At 32.7% G+C, this 18,891-nt stretch overlaps 1 protein-coding gene and 1 long non-coding RNA gene across 2 annotated transcripts; both read left to right on the top strand.

Moving 5' to 3' along the window:
* Positions 1 to 1,141: 1,141 nt before the first annotated feature.
* Positions 1,142 to 16,917, top strand: LOC123704132 (ras-related protein Rab-31). The gene is made up of 6 exons (XM_045652426.1): positions 1,142 to 1,329; positions 13,052 to 13,179; positions 14,130 to 14,272; positions 14,927 to 15,071; positions 15,894 to 16,011; positions 16,708 to 16,917. The coding sequence occupies exons 1-6, from the start codon at positions 1,287 to 1,289 to the stop codon at positions 16,812 to 16,814; spliced, it is 684 nt and encodes a 227-aa protein (XP_045508382.1). The 5' UTR covers positions 1,142 to 1,286; the 3' UTR covers positions 16,815 to 16,917.
* On the top strand, positions 9,173 to 10,593 carry LOC123704133. Its single transcript, XR_006753084.1, has 2 exons — positions 9,173 to 9,415; positions 10,181 to 10,593. It is a non-coding gene; the product is annotated as an uncharacterized LOC123704133 (long non-coding RNA).
* Positions 16,918 to 18,891: the final 1,974 nt, after the last annotated feature.

The raw sequence follows: 18,891 nt of genomic DNA on the forward strand, positions 1-18,891 counted from the left end.
CTATATTAACTTAACTGTAAATTATTGTAAGTTGTAACGTTATTACTTGCTAGGCCATATCCGGTAGTAATATCCTTGAATGTTTGTCTATATTAATACATGAATAGATCAACAGATGTCGCTACAAAAATTTGTCTCTAAAACCCTAACAAATTGAATATGCTACAACTAAGACAATTTCTATGGACATATTTAACATTTCAATTTATGCGCCTAACCAGTGTTGCCAACTCAGTGGAATTTCCACCAGATCTGGTGGTTTAGCTCCCCCATTTAGCGGACAAAAATTGGTTTTAGTCGCTAGTGGATTTTCCTAGTGGTTTAAATGAGTTCAATTAGTGGTAAGGTACAACATTCAACCACTAGTAAGATTTACATAAATACTCAAAAAGAACGACTTGAACTATGTGAAACAAGGGTATGATTTTGTATCATGAATTTTTTTGATTATAGACTACATATTACTATTGATATAAAGTATGATTTGATTCAAAAGGTTATATGTTTATTCTGTATTTGTGTACAAAAACATTGTCAGTCGGTATTGGCAACACCGCGGCCGGTAGCTTTTACCTTGTCGTATTTTAATTAATTTTGTGAAGTAATATGGTTTTACATTAAAATATATGGCCAAACCTGTAAAATAAATTTTTGTGTGTATTGTACACACAAAAATTTATTTTACAGTTATTCTTCACATATTGAAACTCTAGAAGAAGCAGATTCTTCTGAAGATGATCTTTAAATATGTAACAAAAATAAAAAAAACGTTGTGTGGTTTTATGAAACCACGGTAAAAGTGAAACTTACGATAATTTATTATCGTATTTGTACGATAATTATCGTACGTCACGCGATATGCGTTACATATACCAAAAAGTTTGAGACGATGTAATAAAAGTTTCACTGTTCAAAATTGTTGTTAATTACAAATAACTCGCAAAAAATTCGCCAACGGGCACTCAATATTTACTCGTCTCTGGATATTTTTTAGTGTTTTTTCTGGTGGTTTTAAAGACGGATTACTTTAGTGGCTTACTGGTGGGCTACGAGGCACAGAGTACATTATTTTTACGGTACGAGGCTCCAAAATGTGGGCTCGAAAAAAAAAGTTGGCAACACTGCGCCTAACTTCAGAGATGTTATTTGCGTTGCAAGGGATGGACGTCAATTTAGTTTACAAACTTGTTTAAATTTTATAATTTTAGTTCGATGTAAAAATGTAAATTAAATAGTGTGTAGATAGAAATTATTCTGTTACCTTTAGTGTAGTGATTGTGTATAAAATGAAAGTGGTGGAAGCAAAAATTGTTGTTTTAGGATCGCAAGGTAAATATGTACATATTATTGTATAGAATTAATATAATAGTGAAAAAATGTGATCATCTACACATGCTACACAGGTTCCTTGTGTCTTGATCGCAGTTTGAGCGTTGGAATGTAAGCATACCAGAAATTACGAAACAAACAGATTATTGTGGAAATATTCATCGTTTGATTACATACACGTTTCTTTCAAAACTATCTTTGTTGAAAACTAGAGTATGTACTTATAATTAGGTTCCTCCCGATAACACTGATAATTAATCTGAATTTAGAATTGAAAAATACATGATAATAAAATGAGTAACAATATAAAGAAAGCGATAAACCAATTCAACTTCATTGATAACTTGTGTATAACTTAATTAACCCCTCAGTAATTTCGTAAAGTTTTCGTGAATAAAATCTGATTAAATATATTGCTAAATAATCTAGTTTCATGCTATTGTTGTCTGATTGCAATAGATTAAATTCTTCAACTAACAATTATTTATAACAATTATTTATAACTAATAAATATTTAGCAACATTTTATAGAGGTAAATAATGTTAAACGTTTTATAATATTTTGTATTCTCTTTGGTTTTATATTAAAGAATGTGCATTCTTTTTTTATCTGTAAACAATAAATACTTGTCATAGATAAAATTTTCACTACAAGATATAGAAAAATAATAATTATGAGTCGTGTTACATTCAACCCTGACCTTTATTGTTTCTATGTGGCTATGTTTTATTAGTTTTTTGCTCAATGCTGTTAATGTTTATGCTACTAATAAAGGGCAACACCCACATACCATTGTATATGAATAACAAAAAGCTGAAGAGTTTGTTTGTGTGTATGTGCTAATCTCAGGAGTAACTGGACCAATATAAACATCTTTTGTTGTTGTATAATATTTACATGATCTCTGAGTATAAGCAATATGTACCAAGGGCAAAGCCAGAACGAGCTGCTATCTATACTATACTAATATTATAAAGTTGAAGAGTTTGTTTGTTTGTTTGAACACGCTAATCTCAGGATCAATCAGGTCAAACAATATCAATTATCAGGTCAGATTTGAAAAATTCTTTCAGTGTTTGATAGCCCATTTATTGAGAAAGGCTAAAGGCTATAATATATCATGACAGTAAGGAGCGAAGTAATGCGGGTAAAACTGTGGGACACAGCTAGTCATAAAATAATATTTAATTTATTTTAGCGCTAGCAAAATAAAACTATTATCCTTGAACTCTTAAAAGCAATCTCCTTGTAAAAAAAGGAAAAGCTAAAGATTTGCATTTTGAATACATTTTGTAGAAATGTTATTCAATGACCTACAGGGGAAATCAAAAATTTTATGTGCAAAATAAACTCTCATGTACCTACCTGCAGTAGGGGCAAGATAACAAGTATTAAGGAGTGAATTAATTGCACACTTAATTCGCTCCTTAATTGTGATGTGTATACTGTATAGGCAAGCAGGGGCAATTTAGAGAACAGCTGAAATTGCTCCAACCGGCCGTGCAACCCAAATTGCCCCTATGGCAGGTACGTGAGTAGCCGGCTTAAGAAAAATATTTGTGTTATTTACTTAAAACTTCATGCTGTTTGGATGTTTTACATACAAATTCAGATATTATGACAATTTATTATAAATTTGACCCCATTTACTAATATTTTTTAATAAAATAACAATTAAAATTTATTAACAAATTAATGAACCAATCTATTGTATAAGTTAAGTGAATGCAAATTTTTGTTTGGAAAATAATCCATTAGCGAGTAATAAAATTTGTTTTTTAATTTAAGTATTAACTTACCTTTTTGTTTTTAAAGTGGGAGTAATATTATAGATTCATAGACATTCTAATTTAGTATTAACTATAGGTAGGTATATCCACCTGTTTTGTTTCCTTTGATTACTAACAAGCCAATGATGTTTCGAAGAATAATCGCCCCGGCTTCGCCCTTGGTACCTACATGTTTACGTTTTTTTTTTTCATAAAAACCATCCTCGTATTTCAAGGAATATTTAAAAAAAAGAATTAACAAAATCGGTTCAGTCGTTTTCGAGTTATGCGCTTACCAACACTTTTTGCGATTCATTTTTATATTATATAGACTAGCGGTCCGCCCCGGCTTCGCCTGTGGTACATATTTACGTTTTCTCTACATAAGAACCATCCTCGTACTTCAAGGAATATAATAAAAAAAGAATTAACGAAATCGGTTCAGTTGTTCTCGAGTTATGCGCTTACCAACACATTTTGCGATTCATTTTTATATTATAAGAAGATATACAAATACAAGCAATAAGTAAATATTTAATTACTACCTATTCAAACATTTCTCTAAGTATTATATTTCATTTGTTTAATATAATTAATGTCAGTATCACTTGAAAACAGCTGCTCAGTATTTGCTGTTATTCAGTTAACAAGTACACTAAATTTTGTAGTGGTATTGTAACATATTTGTTATCATACTATTAAATGATGTAACTGCAACCGAAATGTAACTGTAAAACTGGTATATAATTATCATACCGTGACAGGTTACAGGCCGTTTACATTTTTTTTTATGTATTGTTATAATTATCAGGTTTATAAAAAGTAGTTATTTAGGAAAACGAGTATTGTATTTCATGATGTCATGTTATCATGCATGTTTTTTAAAGAAATAATTCAAAAAGTTATTTATTATGTTTCTTTTAAGACTGAAAAAGTTTTTTATTTCAAACCAAACAGACTCATAGAGTGACATAATTTTCCAAAAGGTTCAGGAAAATATCAGCTACATCACTGCTAAGTATTATCAAAATCATCCTCACATACTGCATTTATTATATTAATAGGATAATGTTTGGAATGTGTGTCAGATCTGTTATCAATAAGAAAATAAACTCAGGGATTATTGTAATCTTAATTGCTGATAATAATGACTACTGTTTGATATAAGAGATGTTTCAAATATTATTGTTTGGTACATTGAATGAACTTGATGTGATAGGTAGTCTGTTTTGAGTTATATTTTAACTTTTAACAAAGCCTTCAAGTCGATTCAATCGCTAATTGCTGTACAAAATCATTAATTTGTCTGTTTAAGGGCCGATTTTTCAATGCCCAGATAAACAGCTATATAGACTTTATTCTTCAGTTAACAAAATATTCAATTTTTCAATAGACGAATAGGACTTATCTATCGAATAACTACGTTATTTGAGGAATAAATCTATCTGCTGCTCCAACGGCCAGATAGCGTGCTATTCGACGATTAGACGTTTGAGTTGACAACTGACGCGTCAAATTTGGGATATTTTCGTATGTAATAACATAGAGCGTAGAATTTTTACAATAAAGCCTCTTTCTATAAAATAATTATCAATTAAAATCATATTGAAATTGATGTTTTTGATAGTACCTACTGATGATCATGCCATTGAAAATTTGCCAGACGCTGCCTTTATGTCGTTTCCATCGTAAAATATATAAATTTTAACACAAATTTAATCAAAACTCTTTACTTGAATCAAAACAATAATCAACAATCATAGAACACAAGATAAACTTAAAATGCACTCCTGACGTGAGTCATAATGACGGTTGTTGACATATTGCAAGTTGACTCTATCCCGCTCTAACCTGACTAATTTAATATGTTTGTTTCGCCACTCCAAGAGCAGAGCTGCCAATATGGAAATATTTGGTCAGATAGTTATTCATCAAATAAATCACGATTGAAAAATAGGCGAGCCGTTATGAGTTAGATAAGCAATTGAATAAATCTATTCGAGGGGTAGTTATTAGACTGTTTATCTGGGCATTGAAAAATCGGCCCTAAGAAAAATGAATATTATTCTTATTGTTTGCAACACTTAATGGGTGTTCCACTTCTATTGGTCATATTGTGATGTCTATAGCAAAGTATATCTCCTGAATAAATAAAGAAAACGACGTGTGACACTCGGGGACTGCCGCGGTAAAGCTATTGCATGCTATGCCCTCAAGCCACACCTCTGCCCGTCGGAGTGGGGAGCGTGAGGTTTTTTTCGTTACGGAATTTCTCGATTGGGTCCCCGCTCTCAAGGCCCGCGAACCGCGATAGAAGCTATGCAATAGCTTAACAATCCAACACAAAAATAAATTTTCAATGCGTTCCTGAGATTAGCTCATTGAAACAACCACTTATACTTTATAGTATGTGTATAGAATTTATGTAATGAAGTATTTGATTTTTGAGCCATAAAGTGGCGACAAATTTTCCCAGATTCTGGCAATGCCTATTTATCGATTACCTCAGAATTTCCTGTGCGACACGTATACCACATAGGCACCCTAACCACTAAGCCAAGTCTAAAATTATTCGTAACCCTAGCTAGCGTAAAGTATCGTATTACATCTGACAGCTACAAGCGTAGGTCATGCTGTACTGGTTTTATCCATATTGGTATAAAGCTGAAGAGTTTGTTTGTTTGTATTCGGAACATGCTTATATCTATACTATTACTAGCTTTCCGCCCGCGGCTTCGCCCGCGTTTTGAAAAAAAAACCCGTGTATTTCCCGTTCCCGTGGGATTTCCGGGATGAAACCTAACCTATGTGTTAATCCAAGTTAGTAGTTACCTTCTATATGTGTGCTAAATTTCATTGTAATCGGTTCAGTAGTTCAGTAGTTGCGTGAATGACACACACAAACACACATCCTCACAAATTTTCGCATTTATAACACATATAAGTAGGATTATTTTAATATTATAAGTTTGTTTGTTTGTTTGAAGGAGCTAATCTCAGAAACTACTGGGCTGATTTGAAAAATAATTTCGGTGTTAGAATGCCTATGTATCGAGGAAGGCTTGTAGGCTATATATTATCACGCTAAGACCAATAGGAGCGGAGCATTGCGGGTAAAACCGCAGAGCACAGCTAGTATACTATAATATCAACGATTACCATAAACACATGAAACCGTAGATCATGCTGTGCTGGTTTCATAAAAATGTAAGTAAACAAATGATTAGTGAATTTACGTAAACATGAGATAGTGTTTGGGGTAGGTTTGGTTTATTGGGGAAACCTTACAAGTCTGCTAATAATATTATAAATGCGAAAGTGTAGTTAATTGTCTTTCTTTTGTGTGACGTCAAATAAGCTAAATCATTCAGACAATGACGACCTTAGTTAAAAGCGTTTTTGACTAAAAGCAAAGGGCACGCTCTTTTTTTAACTAATTATCTTTTTAGACTTTGATACGATACTTGATTAGTTATTTGTACGACCGATACCAAATCAAAAATTTTAAATTACATGCGTATGCAATACTTATAGCTGCTCGCTCGGTTTCACCCCCGTGGCTCCACTCCTGTTGGTCGTAGCGTGATGATATACCTATAGCCTTCCTTGATAAATGGGCTATCTAACACCGAAAAAATTTTTCCAATGGGACCAGCAGTTCCCGAGATTAGCGCGTTCAAACAAACAAACAAACTCTTCAGCTTTATAATATTAGTATAGATTAATTACCACATTTTGTATAGAGAAATTAATAAAATTGAAAAGAAAGGTTTTCCCCATACTATCCGCTTAGAGACATACATTTCCTGTCTCAAACAGTAGCCATAATATTATCAGCTATTGAGATTACACTAATCCTCTGTTATTCCAATATTGATAACAGATCAAGTGTTAACGAAATATTTACTGAACGCATAGTATAGTACGCGTCACGTAAAAAGAACGCTGGATGAAAGTGATGGGGTGTGTTTGCGCATGGATCGAGTTTTGCACGAAAGCTATGCGTCGATTATTTTATTTTTGAACTAGGCTCGCGAATCGTGGCTTCGCAACTACCTATTTGTTATTCTTTATAACACCAAATAGACCGATAAATCGCCAATGCGCAGCTTCCGTCAGCCATCCGTCAGCGTTCTTTTTACTTGACGCGACTTATAGTAGCGTAGTTAGTGACAAAATAAGTATACCTAATATCAAGTTATATAACTAAAAAGCAAGCTCATGAAATTATATTGTACTACCTTGCCGCCCGCGGCTTCGCCCGCCTTTTTAAAGAAAAACCCGCATAGTTCCCGTTCCCGTGGGATTTCCGGGATAAAATATATCCTATGTGTTAATCCAAGTTACCTTCTATATGTGTGCTAAATTTCATTGTAATCGTAACAAACACACACATACACATCCTCACAAACTTTCGCATTTAGGTAGGAAGTAGGATAGGTAGTAGGATTGTCATCGATCCTCTTTGTACTAGGGACGGCGCAAACAGGCCACCAACCACAGCCACCACTCGCTACTGAAGAAAAAAATTGTCAAGTGGCTGTCGCTGGTCACTATTGGCTGTGATCGTTGGCTAAATCTAAATCTGTTCTGTGATGAACTACCTAGGTAATAATTCGTTTTTACAAAAATAAAAAATTTAAAAGTACCTACTTACCTGGGTCTTAGTATCCAATGCTTAACACATCAGCTGAATTCTATATTTTTTTATTATGCGACTGTCATTCGAGTAAAAAAATCTAGGGACGGATGATCAAATTAACAATAACCCATAGAATTAACAAAAAATAAATTGTAGTGCAGAATTTTTTTATTAAATTCCATCCTTGATCTAATGATACACCTCTATTAAAATACACCCCCTTATAGGACCGTTAAGAAGAGAGATAGAACGTGCACAAGAAATATTATAAATTACTACATTCATACAATCGATAAAGATGAAGAATGACCCTGGCCTGGCATCGGGTAAAAAATAGCAGGAAATATTAGCACAAAATAACTAGACATAGTTAGTTAGTAGTTAGTCGTTTTTTTTTTCATAAAAGGTTGAATAACGTACATATTTGATTAAAATTAAAATTTTCGTAATAATATTTGAGACGGATGAATTAATTGATATTAAAGATAATTTTTGAACTAACTACATAATGAGGTGTCTATGTACATCCTAATCCTTTTAACTTAAAGTAAAAGTCTGTGAGGATGGATGAATATTTGTTGTTCTCTCGCGAAAAAATTACTGGACAAATTCGGATGGATTTTTGCAATATTATAGGTTATAAATCAGAATAACAAATCTATAATATAAAAATGAATCCCAAAATGTGTTGGTAAGCGCATAACTTGAGAACGGCTGAACCGATTTCGTTAATTCTTTTTTATTATATTCCTTGAAGTACGAGTATGGTTCTTATGTAGAGAAAACGTAAATATGTACCACGGGCGAAGCCGGGGCGGACTGCTAGTTAGCGATAAAAATATCTTGATTTTGCCCGCGTGAGTCCGCTAGTGCGGTGAATCAAGAAAATTGGTGCTGTTGTTTATTTTTGAAAGTGCAACATACAAGCATTTATAATTTTATTAATAGTAGTATTTATATGTCCACATCTATACATATAATAAATCTGTAGAAGGGTCAATTCTGTACATTGAAAATATTGAAAAAATAAATAGCAGGGGGCGTTACTGGATCGATACCAAGCCCAAATATATGATTAAAAAAATTGTTGTCTGTGTGTCTGTCTGTCTGTATGTTCAGGCATCACGTGAAAACTAACGGTTCGATTTCGATGAAACTTGGTATAATTATACCTTATTATCCTGGTCATAAAATAGGATACTTTTTATCCCGGAAAAATACGTAGAAAAAAAATAAATCGTAATTTTTCTTAATTTTTCCGCGCGGACGGAGTCGCGGGCGGAATTTAGTTTTTTAATAATGTTGCAGTATTCTGACCTTACAATTAGTTGCCTATCAATGTATAAAATGTAACCGGTTTATGTGTCATCAATGGCTAAGCTATAGATGATAATATAATAGGGTAATTGCGCTGGTTTGCCGTCCAGCTTCTGTTTTCGTCCATTTGACTGACCTGTTACAATCACGTGCGTAAAACTTGAATACAAACCTACCTTCCCGCGCAAGTTTGCACTTTTTACGGTCCATAATGTTTAAGCAACAGTACTATCAACATTAAAATTTGATTTGACAAGAAGAGAGTTCAAAAAATTAACGTAAATGTGGCCGCTTCGCATACGTGCCTTGCAGATGTCATCGCGCGAGAGAAAAATTTGCCGGCGAGAAAAGTTCATGGTAAGGTAAATCACTGTTTTAGCTAGTTTACGTAATGTTTTTGGTACGTATGTTTATTTATAAGCATAATAAACGCAATTATAAGTGTTTATCATACATTTTTATAATACTCTTCGAAATATTAAGCGGACGGATACTAGGTTACCAAATTCTCAAAATATTTGGTTTTCGTCCAAGTGGACGGAAACTCAAACAGCTACGTGAATATTTGTTAGGGTCATTTTACTTTATCGGACCTTTAAAATACTGAATAACTAGTGTTAGTTTCTCCCGAAGTGATCTTTATTGCTATTAGTTTAGTTTTTTTGGTTTCCGTCCACTGCTATGTCAGTGCTGCCAAAATAAAAAAATATTTAAAGAAGTGGACGAAAACTAAATTTAGCTTTAAATGTTTTAGTTTTCGTCCATGAATGAGTATTGGAGTATCCAAAAATTAAATATAGCCATTCTTTTGCATTACTTTTCGTCTATTTTTACGTATTGAAAAGTTTTCTATTCAGTATCTTCCTTATAAATAATTGGTGAGGGCCAGAGTGTTGTAGGTACCTAATATTGTCATTCATTCAGTCATGTATCATTCTCCTTATGTGAAGTAGAGTCAATTATTCGTAGCATAAATGGGGGTAGGTCAGACATAATACACTGTATTTTTCTTGATTATCATTCACTTGAGTATCATCTTTTATTCTAGGTCTGTTTTGCCAATGCAGTATTTTTTTATTATACTTACTCAACGTATCCTCAGAAAGATCTTATTGTTTTTAGATGGCCTCGAAGGAGTCTAAGAAATCTAGAAAAAAAAGACGCTGCGTACACTGAAGATTCTGTGGCTAAAACTTATTATTATGGCTGTGTGTTTATAGTACGTTTCATTTGATAAACAAAGTATTAGAATGAAAATTTTTGTTGTTAGAATGAATATTTCTGTTTTTTGATGTTATTTCTTAGTCCTGTAATTATTACTTGTTTCATTTACATTGTAAGGAACGCATTCCTTTCTTTATTACGAATGATTATACAGTCATCACTAACGCCTATAAGGACTGCCAAGTGCTACATAGATCTCAGTGTTGACTAGTTATATTGATTATTATTAGTAAAACCACAAGTAAAACTAAACCTGTAAGGTAGTGAGAAATTGTAATGTTAATTAAATAAACGTATATATTTACCTGTAATTGATTTTTAACTTAATAGTTGACCTACCCTCCTTTTTCTACACGGTGGTCGAAAACTAGCTTACACTAGGACGAAAACCAGTTTTTTTGGACGAAAACTAGCATTTACCCTACTTTTGCAGAAAATAATTTAAATAAAAAGATACATCAAAATGATTTATTTTCCCTTAATATTATCTTAAAGAAGACTATATAAGGACTTAAAAAAAAAATTATATGTTTAAGGAAGGGTGCTCCAAAATATTTATTTCGTATCACAAAGTTGGCAACTCCTATAATTGGACGAAAACCAGCGCAATGACCCTACTATACTGCTATAATTAAAGATAAGTGCCGTGTATATATTTGGCCTTCAGAGATTTACGATGGTATAAAAGAATCAATTGTCATTCATTGTGAACTATATTTATTTGGAAGAAGTTCGGTCACAGATTACTAAATACTACTGTATAATATTTTATAATGTAAAAAATAAAATAAAACACGCTTAGAGCCGATTTTTCCATCCTTGGTTAAAATGTACCTATCCTTCCAATAAAGGATTCCATTAAACACGAACATATTAAAATGTCACCTGTAAACTGTCAAATACGGACAATTAGAATACATTTTTGAAATGACAGTTTAATACGTTAGGGCGTATTCAGAAAGAAAGCTTGAAACTTATAAGCGCTTATCGGCGCTTGTCAATGCTCAAACCAGCTTGTCAAAACCAGCATTGACAAGCTTGTCAAAACCAGCATTGACAAGCTTGTCAAAACCAGCATTGACAAGCACCGATAAGCGCTTATAAGTTTCAAGCTTTCTTTCTGAATACACCCTTATTCGATGAATAAGTTTTAACAAAGGATTAAAAAATCAGCCCTTAAATCTCATGAAATACTTGTATTGATAAGTGTACAAAGTATGCATTAAATCTGTCTGTTTTAAATTGGGTTAAAATCCAGTATAAAAGTAGTCGGTTACATACAAACATTTCAGCCGCTTCGATGATAAGAACAAAAACAATTAAATTGTAACTAATTGTAACTAGAGCTAGTTAGTCTAGAATGCTAAAATGTATTAAATATTGTAAATGTGAAAGTTTGTGAGGATGGAGTTTGTTTCTCTTTCAAGCAAATACTACAGAACCGATTACATTGATATTTGGTATGTAGGTAGCTGAAGACCCAGAATAAGACATAGGCTACTTTTTAGCCCGCAAATCCCACAGACACGGGAACTATGCGGGATTTTCTTTGAAAGCCGCGAGCGGATATCTAGTAGATTAGGATTAGTAGGTGCATACTTAGACGTGACATCATATAGAAATATCGACTATATTGTAGTTCGTTTTTATCTAACATTGAAAAATTATTGCGTAATATGACTCATAAGCAATAAACTATGTAGCTCTATTCATTTTATTCACTAGCAGCTCGTCCCGGTTCCGCCTGGCTTGATCTGAAATAAACAACAATATAATAAAGTGCCACGACGTTGTTTGCGGTACTCGCAAACACAGAACACTTAATCATCTATAATAATAAATAAATAAAATAAAAAAATAAATAATTCATTTTTACTTAATTGGAATTTTGAAAAGAACTTGTATTTAGCCCCCGGACTTTACCTACTTCATTAATAATTGTTGCTGTTATTTATAACAGACAGGCAAACTATCTTTCGCATTTATAATATGTGTATTGTGTATTATTTTTTTAATATATACCTATATGTATAAGCTTTCCACTAGTGAAAATAGTTTAAAATCGGTCCAGTAATTTCGAGTTTGTCTTACAAACGTACAGAAATAAAATTCTTTCGTCTTTATTATATTGTTACTGATTTATAAGCAATGCTATTAAAGTCGATAAAATCAAAACCGGCTAAACAAGTTATTACGTAAAAAATTGTTTCACTTGACTCGGTCAGTGGGTTTATGTTCTAATACTGTTAGATTGGTTAAAAGGAATTTTGAATAAATAAAATTATTTAATACTAGATTCATAACCTGACTTCGCTTGCGATTTCTTAGAAAAATACTTAGAACAAAAAGGAAGAAATCGACCTTTGATGTTTTTTATAAATACATTCTATTCCAAAAATGTCCTTTTTGTTCATGGCAATACTATAGTTTTTACAATGAACTTTGACCAAAAAGAATCCGATACACGTATACTTACCTATTTATTTTTAATTTTCTACAACGAACAATATAGACTTGTATTTATATTATTTACTAGCTGTGCCGCGCGGTTTCACCCGCGTGGCTCCGCTCCTGTTAGTCTTAGCGTGATAATAATATTATATAGCCTATATTACTCGTGGATAATGTAGCTTTCGAACGGTGAAAGAATTTTTAAAATCGGTCCATTAGTTTATGAGCCTATTCATTACAATCAAACAAACAAACAAATTTTTCCTCTTTATAATATTAGTATAGATTTCTACTAATTTCTGTCCTTTTTCATTCCAGGTGTAGGCAAGACAAGCCTGGTAGTGAGGTATATAGGCAAGATGTTCTCAAAACACATATCTCCAACTATAGGCGCCTCTTTCTTCACTTGTAACATCAATGTGGACGATGCTAGAGTTAAATTACAGGTAAGAAATCCGTTGTACTGTGGTTGTACCTATCTAATACTAGCTGCTCCGCGCGGTTTCACCCCCGTGGCTCCACTCCTGTTGGTCGTAGCGTGATGATATAATATAGCCTATAATCTTCCTCGATAAATGGGCTATCTAACACCGAAAGAATTTTTCAAATCGGACCAGTAGTTCCCGAGATTAGCGCGTTCAAACAAACAAACAAACTCATCAGCTTTATAATATTAGTATAGATTTATGAAAAATTTTGCCCAAGAAGTTTCTCTTCTGACACGTGTGCTCGGCACACACGCTCTTTTTATAATTGTGTTCATTGAAGAGTTAAAAAACAATAATAAATATAAAAAAAAAAAATTGTCATTTTGTCAGTGGGTCTGGGTACTGCTAAGTATTAGATTATTAGAACTGAATCAAAACAGTTATTTTAATCTATACATATAATAAATCTGTAGAAGGGTCAATTCTGTACATTGAAAATATTGAAAAAATAAATAGCAGGGGGTGTTACTGGATCGATACCAAGCCCAAATATGTTATTAAAAAAATTTTTGTCTGTCTGTCTGTCTGTCTGTATGTTCAGGCATCACGTGAAAACTAACGGTTCGATTTCGATGAAACTTGGTATAATTATACCTTATTATCCTGGGCATAAAATAGGATACTTTTTATCCCGGAAAAATACGTAGAAAAAAAAAATCTTAATTTTTCCGCGCGGACGGAGTCGCGGGCGGAAGCTAGTTAACAATAATTGATCAAAGAAGTTTATGAGCTATTTCTGTATACTTAAAAAAAATATTTTTATATTAAACATTTTGTTTTAGCAATAAATTTTTTTTAAATTAAAAAAAAAACCTAAAATTCACCATTATTATGTAAACTTACCTACATCTTTATGAAAAAAATTATAGCAAGGAATTTTATCTATTATTATTTTTTCTTCCTTCCAGGTTTGGGACACAGCCGGCCAAGAGAGATTCCGTTCCATGGCGCCGATGTACTACAGGAATGCCAATGCAGCACTATTGGTGTATGATATAACCAGCGCTGGCAGTTTTGCAGCTATCAAGGGATGGGTGAAGGAATTGCAGAGGTGATTACTTTGATTATTATAAAAATATAACACAATTATTGTCAACTGGAATAACAAAACACAACATTTATATCACATCACATATTTGTATGTTTGTATGTATTTGTATGACCGCCTCCTTGGTACATTGGTTGACGCGTGAGCGTACCACCGAGGGGTCCTGGGTTCGATTCCTGGACTCGGTCTGGCAGGACACAGAAGGCTGATCACCTACTTGTCCCTAAAGAAAATGGATCAGTAAAACAGATGTATAACGCATCTGCCCCTTACCCCACTAGGGGACATGGGACTTCACTTCACATATTTGTATATTATAAAATATATGGATAGCTATAATGTGAATGTCAATGTTTGGACATGGAAGATGAAAATCCACGGAGGGTTGTCGCGTAAGAACCACAGTACACTAATTATTATTTATATAAGTTACATATTACCCTTTAAGCATATTTGAATGCCGTAAAACCAAAAATATCAAATTCATTGAATAATCTATCAAGTGGCTATTTGACTATTTGATACAAAAACTATATTTCATACAATTTATGTTGCAATAGGTTTACCTTTATGAGTACTGTGAATAAGGTTTGGAAAGTCTGATCTACACTATTAGGGTTTTGCTTAAAATAATAATTAATTAATATGATATGACAGCAACGTGCCAGAAGCAATGGTACTAGCGCTAGTGGGCAACAAGTGCGACCTGGACGCGTGTCGCGCCGTGTCGCGCGGCGAGGCGAGCGCGTACGCGGCCGACATCGGCGCGCAGTACTGTGAAACATCCGCTTTGCATGATCAGGTAATTATAGGATTTTGATCATCATCATAATCAGCAACTTCATCATCATCATCATCACCACCTCCACATTAATCATCACCTACACCACCGACATTATCACACATTCGTCATCATCTTCATATACACCAATCATGATCATCATTGTTTTCAATTTCTTCATCATCACTTATTTTATCGTCATCATCATCTCCATCATCGTTGTCTTCATCCTCATCAACATCACCACATTCATCATCATCACCACCTACCTAATCACACATTCATCATTAATACCATCACTAAGCAATTAAAAGCGAATCTCACCTTCTCGCGAAGCGAAACAAAGGCGTACGTATAATACGTATTCACAGTCATAATTATCTTCACCTCCATCATTATAAGTATAACAAGTTAACATGCCCATTTGCAATCACCTTCAACATTTTCACCATCATCACCACCACTTCGATCATAAGATACCGTTCATCATCATCGCCAAACCATCATCTGCATACTTGTTCCTAATACAAAAACACAGTTCATCTTCTAGTCTAATATTATAATAGACAATTTTTACAATGATTTTTTCCCATTTATAGTCAATAAAATTAAACATTTAGCCACCTTTGTTCTTAACTTAACACAAAGACTAAGACATATAATAAAAATAATTGTACCCCATATTCATGAATAAAAATATTTATATTGGAAAAAAGGAATACGTATTTATATAACAGTAAGCCAAAATATCCGACATTTAGTAACATTACTCAGTTTGATACTAGATGGCGCTATAGTAAATTTACAATGACATTAATATTTTTATACATTTTTGTTTTCCAGGGCATTGATCAAGTGTTTCTAAATACGGCGACATCGCTATTGCAATTATCGGCTACAAGTTTGGTTTCATCTCTACGGTCTTATGATTCCGTGGACGGGGAAGAGAGATTACCTTTTGGTAAGAAATATTGTTTATTTTTTAGAAATTATCACGTTTTTGCCGGAATTAAAACGAGACTTTTTTGTAATTTATCGGTCTAAAATCGGTGTTTTCGTTATACAATGTTTCGAATATATTATAAGCCACTCCAATAAATAAACGAATCTAAAATTGTGGTCCATACTTAAAATGACAGTAATTCTAATCCGTAAGTGTGAAAAAGACAAATATAGTGTGTGAGTAAGACGGAATTATTAGTACCGCCATTTTAGATTTGTCTCTATATTGACGCTTCTTACACAGTAGAATAAAATAATTTGTGCATTTACAACTGATTAAAAAAAAATACAAACAAATGTGGCTTGTAATAAATAATATAAGCAAAATAATAGTCTAGTAATCTAGTTAATAATTTATTCGCTGCTAAGTTTCAGTATTAATTTTCAAAGAATTCAAAAAACATAATATTATCATAACAGGAACACTGTTTTTTTATTATTTACTAGCTTACCGCCCGCGGCTTCGCCCGCTTTGTCTAAAACTTAATAAATTATATACTGAAACCTTCCCCTTGAATCACTCTATCTATTAAAAAAACCGCATCAAAATCCGTTGCGTAGTTTTAAAGATTTAAGCATACAAAGGGATATAGGGACAGAGAAAGCGACTTTGTTTTATACTATGTAGTGATTTTAATTCGTATTTTTTATATAGGTAACCCCACAGAAGAGACGGCAACACACACGGGCAAAGTGGAGTTGCCAGCATGGAACGACGACAGGGTTGCCCACGGAGAAATGCAGAAAACTATGTGTTGCTAGCATTAAATAATTTTAAAGACAATTTGTTGAACGTATTGGGAAAATGTATTTTTGCCTGTGTATTACATTCCGTAAAATATGTATTTTTGTATACTATTGTTGAGGTGTTTTAAAATAAATTAAAAAAATGTGCTATGTACTCTATAAAAATTTTAATCATACTATTTTAATTAATTAATACTGTTTTTGACATTATTTTGTTATTAAATGGTAAAAAACCTTACGTTTTTGAGATCTGCTGTAACAGATATACATTCATAAACAAAAGCTTTTTAATACAGTAGAATTGGTATAAAAAAATCTTAACACCCTCCAAAAATATAAAATATTCTCTGAATTAATATTAAAAAATACTATTATTTTTATGGATTTTTTAGTTTTATAGCGTACATAGTGCAATACGAAACATTCCTTGAATAATAAAATATTATTAACAATATTTATGACTGAGATAAACCTTTATGTTTGGTTTTTGACCTTTTTATTTTTACTACTTACAACTTAGGGCTGATTTTTCAATCCTTGGTTAAAACTTGTTCGTCGAAAACTACCTTTTCAAAAATGTATTCTAATTGTCCGTATATTACTTAGGTATATTATGATAGTTTACAGGTGACATTTTAAAATGATCGTGTATACTTTATTAGACGGATAAATTTTAACCAAGGATCGAAAAATCGGCCCTTAGTTAACGAATTTCATAAATTAAGTTTTTTCCATTTTATACTCATATTTTTAATGTTAGATTTTTTTTTATAAATTTTGAATTTGACTACGATCTTTATGGACTTTTTCCATTATAAATAACAAAAAAAAATAGAAGTATATTTAACAAATCTCTTGCCTTACTATTTATAATGTTATTTTTGTCAAAACTATAGGACAATAAAATTTAAGTGACCTTATTTTTTATAATATAAAGTTTAAGTAATAAAGCTTTACAAAAAATTCATTGTTTTATTTCAAAACTAACTTTCAGTCTGCACTCTATTTACAAGATCTACACTAACCCTTATAAATAATACAGTTCTAAACTGATAAATAGATTCATGAGAATAGGATCTTTTTGAGTATCTACACTTTAAAAGCATCGTGCTAATTCAGAAATTTTTTGTATACTTAGATTTCCGTCTCGGTTGATATTTTAAAAACTATCAAATGCATGTTAAATGATAGTAATAAAAGAGCCTTTTATTTCCATAAAACTTTATTGATAAAAATTACATTAAAATTGAATACAATTTTTGTTAGTACACAATAAACATGAGTAAATTCTATTTTATGATGAACGAAATGAACAACGTAACCTACAATTAAAAAATAGTTCTTATCTCGTTTTCGTACAAAACCAGCGAAAAGCAGTGTATTCCGATTTACCAACTCAACAAGTTTGGCGCGTTTTGCACAGGCGTGTTTCTTGTTTCATCTAGTCCTTAGTTTCTAAATACATTAGGCCGAAGTCACGCGACTGAAGTTTAGCATTATTAGGTACGCAATACGTAACATGATATTTGAATTTCGGACGATACATAATGCCGAAATTACGTTGCCTTATAGCGTACAGCCGGACTTCGGTCGGGTGTAAGTATTACGCACACATTATCTATATGCGTAGAGGGAGAATGAACTATTACTTGCTCAGGCCGAATACGGCATAGTGTGATTAAACATTTTGATTTTTGATGCTTATGGGTAATTGTGATCCTAACTGTACTGCTTACAATTGAACGCATTATGTTTCATCATCATCATCATCATCATCAGCCCATATACGTTCCCACTGCTGGGACACGGGCCTCCTATGAGGGTACAGGCCATAATCCACCACGCTGGCCAAGTGCGTGTTGGCGCATTATGTTTGGGTAGACTAAAATATCTAATTTATCTTGCAGTTACATTCAACATTGTGCTATGAGCATCACAGAGCAAGTAATTATGGGCATTCGATATAATGGGTAAGATTAGGTTGATACATTTAAATGGGTTCGACACAGAAAAAGAAGCCTAGCAAAGGAGTTCTCTATTAGGTACTGCATTTATACATATACGCATTTACACGTGATTGCAATCAAGCCCT

This window comes from Colias croceus, chromosome 28, assembly GCF_905220415.1.
Source record: "Colias croceus chromosome 28, ilColCroc2.1".
Lineage (NCBI taxonomy): Eukaryota > Metazoa > Arthropoda > Insecta > Lepidoptera > Pieridae > Colias > Colias croceus.

Excerpts from the sequence above, each read along its gene's own strand:
- LOC123704132 (XM_045652426.1), top strand. The coding sequence starts at position 1,287 with ATGAAAGTGGTGGAAGCAAAAATTGTTGTTTTAGGATCGCAAG. Across the intron at positions 14,273-14,926 it reads TGGGTGAAGGAATTGCAGAG|CAACGTGCCAGAAGCAATGG; the intron begins GTGATTACTTTG and ends ATGATATGACAG. Across the intron at positions 15,072-15,893 it reads CATCCGCTTTGCATGATCAG|GGCATTGATCAAGTGTTTCT; the intron begins GTAATTATAGGA and ends TTTGTTTTCCAG.